The sequence below is a fragment of the Myotis lucifugus genome, unplaced genomic scaffold (genome assembly GCF_000147115.1).
Source record: "Myotis lucifugus unplaced genomic scaffold, Myoluc2.0 scaffold_190, whole genome shotgun sequence".
Taxonomy (NCBI): Eukaryota; Metazoa; Chordata; class Mammalia; order Chiroptera; family Vespertilionidae; genus Myotis; species Myotis lucifugus.
The window spans coordinates 871,569-879,112 of NW_005871238.1; the positions used below are offsets into that span (position 1 = coordinate 871,569).

Consider the following 7,544-nt stretch of genomic DNA (forward strand, 5'->3'; position numbering starts at 1 on the left):
CGAGAAGGGAATTCTTTGTTGAATTACAGCTGTTTAAGTAGCTGAAACTTCAAGGGGAGAAGCCAAGGGGGCCTCTCACTCCACCATTTCTCTGACTATACTGTTTCCAGAGTGGCTGTACAAATTCACATTTTTGCCAGCAGTGTATGAGGGTTTCTTCTCCTCTACACCCTCTCCAGCTCAAGTTATTTCTTGTCTTGTTGATAATAGCTATTCTAACAAGTGTGAGGTGGTAACCCATTGTGATTTTAATTTGCATTTCCTTTTAATTAGTGAAGTTGAGCATCTTTTCCTATATCTGTTGGCCATTTGTATGTCTTCTTGGGAAAAGCATCTTTTCAAGTCCTCTGTCAATTTTTAAAAGTTGGATTGCTTTGTTGTTGTTGAGTTGTAAGAGTTGTTTATATACTTAGCTCCTTATCAGAGATTTGGTTTGCCCATATCTTCTAACCTTTAGTTGGTTGCCTTTTATTTTGTTGATGTTTTCTTTTGCTGTGCAGAAGTCTTTTGGGTTGATGTACTCTCATTCACTTATAAAAATTGGCCTGGCTGGCATGGTTCAGTGGTTGGAGCATCAGCCCATTGCAATTCAACTCCCAGTCAAGGGTCAGTACCTGGGTTGCAGGTTCAATCCCTGGTCTCCGTTGGGGCATGTGTGAGAGGCAACCAATCAATGTGTCTTTATCACATTGATGTTTTTTTTCTCTCTCTCTCTCTCTCTCCTCCCTCCTTCTCTCCCTTTCACTCTCTCTAAAAAAATTTATATCAGTATTCCTTGCATTATTCAGGTTAATTTTCTGTTTGACTTAGATCATTAATTTCATAGGAAGAGTTATGTGGCATATTCTTTGAGTTTTTGAGTGTTCAAATATGGATTAATTTTGGCCATATAAAATAATGATGACTTATTTGAACAAAAAATTTTAAGATTATCACATTACCTCAGAATTCTCAAATGTTTCTCCACAGCATTGAACATGAGGATTCTAATGCTAAGGTCTTAAAATTCAGACAATGGGTGAGACTGAGTGTAAACTTTTCTCAATAACTCGGAGCACAATTCTGTGAGTCCTTGATAGTAGAAAAGTAGAGGTTTTAGACTGGGTTGTTGTTTCCTCCTAAGGACATCTATCTGAAATATTAGTGGCTGGCATATCTTTGCAAGTGGGCCCTGACTAAATGTCAGTTGAATGCTTATATAAAAACCAAACAAAGGAATAATAGTTAAACTGTCTTCAGGCTGTCACAGCAAGCATTAATGAAAGGGTAAAAAAAAAATAAAGACTCAACACAGTAATGAATTTTCCCATAAACACTCTAGTCCCCGGAGTCACTTCTGTGCCTCACATAAAACTCCTCTCTAATCAAATACCCCCCAGGGGACACCAGTGCTCCCGGGTCATGAACTGTGAACACAAAGCTGCATGGCTGCTCTTCAAACCCAGAGCACCTGTGGACACACTCAACTCATTTAGGGTAGAATGGGGATCCGAGGCCTCTCCCTGTGTATTCCCTACAGACCCATCCATACAACATGAGTGAAAATGTCTGTCTATCAGCTCACCACTTCCAGGTCAATCCCACTCATGGGTCCCTTTAACAGCGACAGTTTGTGTGACTGGGGAAACTGAGAAGAAGTGCACCTTCCTTAGATTAGCCCATCATCTGTATTGCTACTGCTGTCCCTTTCCACTGTGGAATATGGAGACCTGCCCGTGATGATACAGCTACACTCAAAGTGCCTGGTGTCTTCTAATAATGTTTTTGTAAAGAGCAGAATAAAAAGATAGAGAGACCTGAGGGGATAAGGAGAACAAGGGCATGAGAAGAATGACAGTAGACTGATGGGTAGGTAAAATAATACAGAGAAGATAAAGAAGAAAGGAAGGCTGGGAAGTGATAGGAGGAGGAGGAGACCACAGAGAGATGAGGAGGGGGGGGCACTGCTGGCAAGGCCACTGGGCACTACCAAGGACCTTCTATCACCTCTTTCTGTAGAAAAGGATATGAGAACCCAAGTATGGACTTGATTTCTCCAAGGCCAAGAGGGACATAATTTTCCAGCCAGACCACAGACTGCAGACCTTGTTGGAAGCCAGTCTCATTTTATGGTTGTTGGCACCACGGGGAGGTTAGGACACAGACAGGAGCAGGAAGAAAATGTGGAGGCCCCATAGTGGTAGAGATGGGGGGGAAATGAGAGACGTTGTGGGAGGCTGTGGCGAGGGAGGCAGCAGGGTTTCTCTGACAGAGAAGTGAGCAGAGGGAGAGGTGTGTTTGTCTGCGTGGCAGGGAAGTTACATAAGAGCACAAAAGGGTTTGGAAGGGAAGCTGGTCTCTGAGTTCTGAGGAACGCTTGTCCTGCTGTGGCATCCTTTACCCAACAAGCTTCAATGCTGCTGCTGCTGCTTCTGCCCTTGCTCTTCAAGGGAATTCTCTGCCCTGGGCCAAGCCCAGAGGGTAAGGGGAACCCAGGTGGAAAGATACCTGAGGTCGGGCAGAGCAGGGTGGAGAACGGTTCTGGGCAGGATCTGGGGGCAGGGAGTAACGCTCCCCCTGGGTGCCCTTGTAATCTGCATGCCAGGCTAGTTCTGGGCAACATATCCTTGAGCCCAGTCTCAGTTTCTCTCTCTGATTTTGGGGAGAAGAAACTGGATCAGGGTGGAGGGGAGTTGAGAATATGTGCAAACTTTACCTGCATTTCTCTTTTCCTAGATGGGCCCTTCTTCTCCCATCCTTTCACCCTCTCTCCATTGTCATTTCTCTGTCTCTCAGCTGGCCACGTCCTCGGATCCCATCAGCTAGCAGGAGAACCCCTCTCCTTTCACATGATCCAGATCTTCTCCTTTGCCAACCACAGCTGGGTGAACACCCAGGGCTCAGGCTGGCTGGGCGAAGTGCAGACTCATCGCTGGGACAGTGTCTTGGGCACCATCGTCTATCAGTTGCCCTGGTCCAGGGGTAATTTCAGCAAGGAGGAGTTGGAGAACATCAATGGGCTATTGCAGCTGTACTTCAATGGATTTCCCCAGGAAGTGCAGGCGTATTCCAGTCAGTTTCAGTTGGAATGTGAGTTTGCTATTCCAAGCTGGTTTTTGCCTGAGGGGCCCGACCAGGTGAAGATGGTATATGGGTTGGGTTCTGACCTTCATTCAACCTTCCCGACCTTGTTTTCTGTCTCCCTTCACTCACTCTCTCCTCTTTGCTTCACCCTTCACCATCATTCCCACTCTACCTCACCCCACCACAAACACAGAAGGACCTGAATGTACCTCATATTCTGGCTCCTTGGAATAGCTGTCTCCTTTTGATGTTCTTTCCTCACCCTCAGCCTCAGACTCAGCTTTTCCCAGCCAGGATCTGCTCTCCTTTCTTCCTGACCTGAGTGCTCACGTGGCCTAACCCTAACCCAAGCCTCCTAAGTAAGCTCTTTCTGACAAGTCAGCTATATTTCTAAGTCTTCCCATCTAGCCTTTTCAAGTTAATTATTATTTTTTAAAATAACAATTCTTTATTGTTGAAAGTATTACATATGTACCCATTTCCTCCATTGACCCCTCCAGCCTACCTGCACCCCCCGCAGGCCCCCACTGTCCCATTGTCTGTGGCCACGAGCCATGCATATATGCATACAAGGTTCTTGGTTGATTATTTCCCACCCTCCCATCCTCCCTCCAAGATTCTGAACTCTGTTTCACGCTTCCATGTTTCTGGATCCACTCCATTCTTCAGTTTGTTTTGTAACTTAGATTCCACAGATGAGTGAGATCCTGTGATACTTGTCAGATTCATTATTTTTACATACCTTTATTCTCTTCACATTTTCTTCCCACAATTTCCCCCCCTTTTCATCCCAGCAGGAGTATCCCATGTGATTCTCCAGAATATTTTTCTTCCCTTGATTCCCTTTACTTTACGGATTGTTTCCTTTCCCTCCCAACAATTCTTTCCATACTGACGCTCTCTAGTTTGTCCCCCTCAGATCCCTTTGTGATCCAGATATCATCCGGCTGTACAATGCATCCTGGGAAGGCCCCAGAAGCCTTCTTAAATGGGGCATATCAAGGATCAGATTTCCTGAGTTTGCAAGGATATTCCTGGAAGCCATCTCCAGGCGCAGGAAGTCGGGCTCAGAATGTCTGCAAACTGCTCAATCGCTACCGCGTGATCAAAGAAATTGCGAAGAACCTTCTGGGTGACACCTGCCCTCGCTTACTGGCTTGCATCGCTGCAGCAGGGAAGTCAGAACTGGAACGGCAAGGTCAGCCCAACTTCCTCTCCTCTCACATCCTTCGTGCTTTAGTTCTTGTATCTGAGTTTTTAACTCATCATCTCTTTGAAACACACAATAAGAGGCTAGGGGATGAGTGTTGCTTCCAAGACAAGAGAAAGAAGTGGTTACTCCAACTGCTGAGGTAGCTGAGTCACTAAGTCCACTTCTTCTCTTCTTTCCAGTGAAGCCAGAGGCTTGGGTGTCCAAAGGCACTAGCCCTGGTCCTGGGCGTCTGCTGCTGGTGTGCCATGTGTCTGGCTTTCACCCCAAACCTGTGTGGGTGCGGTGGATGCGCGGTGAGCAGGTGCAGCCGGGCACTCAGCAAGGCGAAGTGCTGCCCAACGCTGACAGAACATGGTATCTGCGAGTGACCCTGGACGTGGCAGCTCGAGAGGCGACTGGCCTGACTTGTCGAGTGAAACACAGCAGCCTCGGAGGCCATGATCTAGTCATCCACTGGGGTGAGGAAGAACCGGGGCCGCTGGGGGAAATGAGAGTCTTCCCATAGTTCCAGGGCTAGTGAATGAACATCTGGGGAAATGAATAGGAATGCTAAGCACTGGGGAGAAAGTGGGAAAATCCAAGTAAAGAAGGGTGAAGAAGGAAAGCAAAGAAAACAGGAGAGGATTAGAGGTAGTAAAGAGAAAAAAAAGAGGGATCTAATGATTTCGTAAAAAAGAGAGAGGGGGGTGAAATCAGGGACATAGACCAGGAAGAACTGAGAGGAGAGGAAAACTCATGGAAGGCCCCACCCTGGGAAACGAGAAGCATTAACTGAGGTAGAATAGAGACACTTCATAAGTTGGCATTCTTACTTTATCCCCAACCAGACGGATACCCTGTCCTCCTGATATTGATCTGCTTGGCTATAATGGTTACCCTGGTTATGTTGATTGTGGTTGGCCCGTGGTTTCAAAAGCAGAGGTGAGATTTTCTTGTTCTGTTCCTTCAACTACTTCCTCTATTGTTTTCTTTCTTCCCCCGTTCTTTCTTTTTCTTTTTTTAAAAAGAATTTTTGTGAGTTTATTTGAGCCAAACTGTCGACAATTGCTGGGAAGCAGTATCTCAACGGATTGGGATAGTGCTCCAGAGAATGGCGGGTTTTCATCTACTTTATACCTTGCGATCAAAGGAAGGGGATGTAGGTGGGTTACTTGAAATCCACTGATAAATTAGAGAGGCGGGAGAAAGCAAACGGGGGAGGGGGGACCTCTGGGTTAGATAAAAAGTAAAAAGATAGACACTTACTTAGGTGGGTGCAGGATAGTTAGCAGTCCACAATTAATATGATACCAATAACAATGAAAGAATTTGTGGTATCTGTCCTGGCGCCCAGGCACATTAGGGTGTGCCCCAAGGGGTCTGGAAAAAGGGAAGTTACAAGTTACCCAGACATTTCAAGGATGTGTTATCACAGATGCAAAAAGTCAGATCGGCTCCGTTAAGTTACAGGTTGGCCTTGTCAGACTCCCCCCTTTCTAGATTTCCTTTCTTTGAGATCAAGATTCTCTTCTTCTCCCACAGCTCAAACTGGAACGTCTGCTCTCCTCAGGCACCCAGCCTTGCCTTTCCCACAGGACCCAACATCCAAGAACCCAGGAGTTTAGGAAATCAGCTGTGCTTGGCACAGAAATCATGGATGAAAAACAGATTCTTGAAGAAAGTAAAAATAAGCCTAAGCAAACTCTGATGGCATATGTTTTACCTGATGCATAAAATTCTTGTCCGTATTTTTATTGTAGAAAGTATTACAGATGTCCTCCCTTTTTTTCCCATTGACCCCCTCCAACCTGCACCTGCCTCTCCCAAGCCTTCACCACATTATTGTCTGTGTCTATGGGCTATGCATATTCCCCCATTAATCACCACCCCCCATTCTCTCACCCACACCTTCCACCTAAAATTCATCAGTCTATTCCATGCTTCTATATCTCTGAATCTATTTTGTTCATCAGTTTATTTTGTTCATTAGATTCCACATATGAGTGAGATCATGTGATACTTGTCTTTCTCTGACTGGCGTATTTCGCTTAGCGTAATGCTCTCCAGGTCCCTCCATGCTGTTGCAAATGGTAAGAGTGCTTTCTTCTTTACAGTCATGTAGTATTCCATGGTGTAAATGTACCACAGCTTTTTTATCCACTCGTCTACTGATAGACACTTGGGCAATTTTCAAATCTGAGCTATTGTAAATTTCTCTGCTTAAACAAAGCAAGATTTTTTCAAAACACCGTATCCTGATAGAGAACCTGACTCCTTGGAAACCTGTCCTCCCGCCAACCCCCATCTGGTGATAACCTCTTTTCTGCTTTGGCCACATGTTTACTGATCCTTCAAAGTCAAATTCGGATGCCTGTTTCTCATGGAAGCTTCCTGGGATTGTTCAATTGAAATCTCAAGACAAATGCATTAACCCATTGTGTGGGACCCACGCAGTGGATTAATGGACTCCATCTGACTGAATGGAGGGGACCAGCTTCACTGTGGAACTGAAGCTCTGGACTCTGGCCTCACTTCTGGCTCTGCTGGAGCCCCAGCTGTACCTTTCTCAGGGCTGGGCTAAGGGGCAAGGGACTTTGGAGCCTGAGGAATGTAACTCAGCGCAAATAAAGTCTTTTACCACATCCCCTTCTCCCGTGGGGGCTTCTGAAAGTGCTCGTGTCAGCCGAGTCCCCAGAGCCCAGCTCCCACCAGAGACAGAGAAGTTAGATTCTGTGGTAAGAAAAGGACATTTTTCCTCTATGCCTTTAAGTCTTATATATTTAGATTCCGGATGGAGAGTCATCTCCCTCTCTCTTTCTTTAGAGCATGCCTTTAATATGAAAACCAGCCAATCCAGAGTCCAAACCCTCAACATTCTGCTTTTTCCAGCTCTTAAACTATTCCCCTGTCCAATCACCTCATGACAAAGCATCAGACCTCTGGGGACAAGCTCTAACACCTGGAAGTTCACTAAAACGATTCAAGCTAGCGAATTCTAAATCTGTTAGCCTGTTTGCCCTGCCTTTGTCATTCACATAAAAACCACAAAAAGGTCCTAGCTGGTTTGGCTCAGTGGATAGAGCATTGGCCTGCAGATTGAAGGGTCCCAGGTTCGATTCCAGTCAAGGGCCTATGCATGGGTTGCAGGCTTGATCCCCAGTAGGGGGCATGCAGGAGACAGCTGATCGATAATTCCCTCTCATCATTGATGTGTCTATCTCTCTCTCCCTCTTCCTTCCTCTCTGAAATCAATAAAAATATATATTTTTTTAAAAACCCCAAAACACAA

At 45.7% G+C, this 7,544-nt stretch overlaps 1 protein-coding gene across 1 annotated transcript; it reads left to right on the forward strand.

The window, feature by feature from the left end:
* Positions 1–2,393: 2,393 nt before the first annotated feature.
* Positions 2,394–5,963, forward strand: LOC102425365 (T-cell surface glycoprotein CD1e, membrane-associated). Its single transcript, XM_006096933.3, has 6 exons — positions 2,394–2,460; positions 2,776–3,069; positions 3,983–4,261; positions 4,456–4,734; positions 5,104–5,197; positions 5,798–5,963. Exons 1-6 carry the CDS (start codon positions 2,394–2,396, stop codon positions 5,961–5,963), a joined length of 1,179 nt encoding a protein of 392 aa, XP_006096995.1.
* Positions 5,964–7,544: the final 1,581 nt, after the last annotated feature.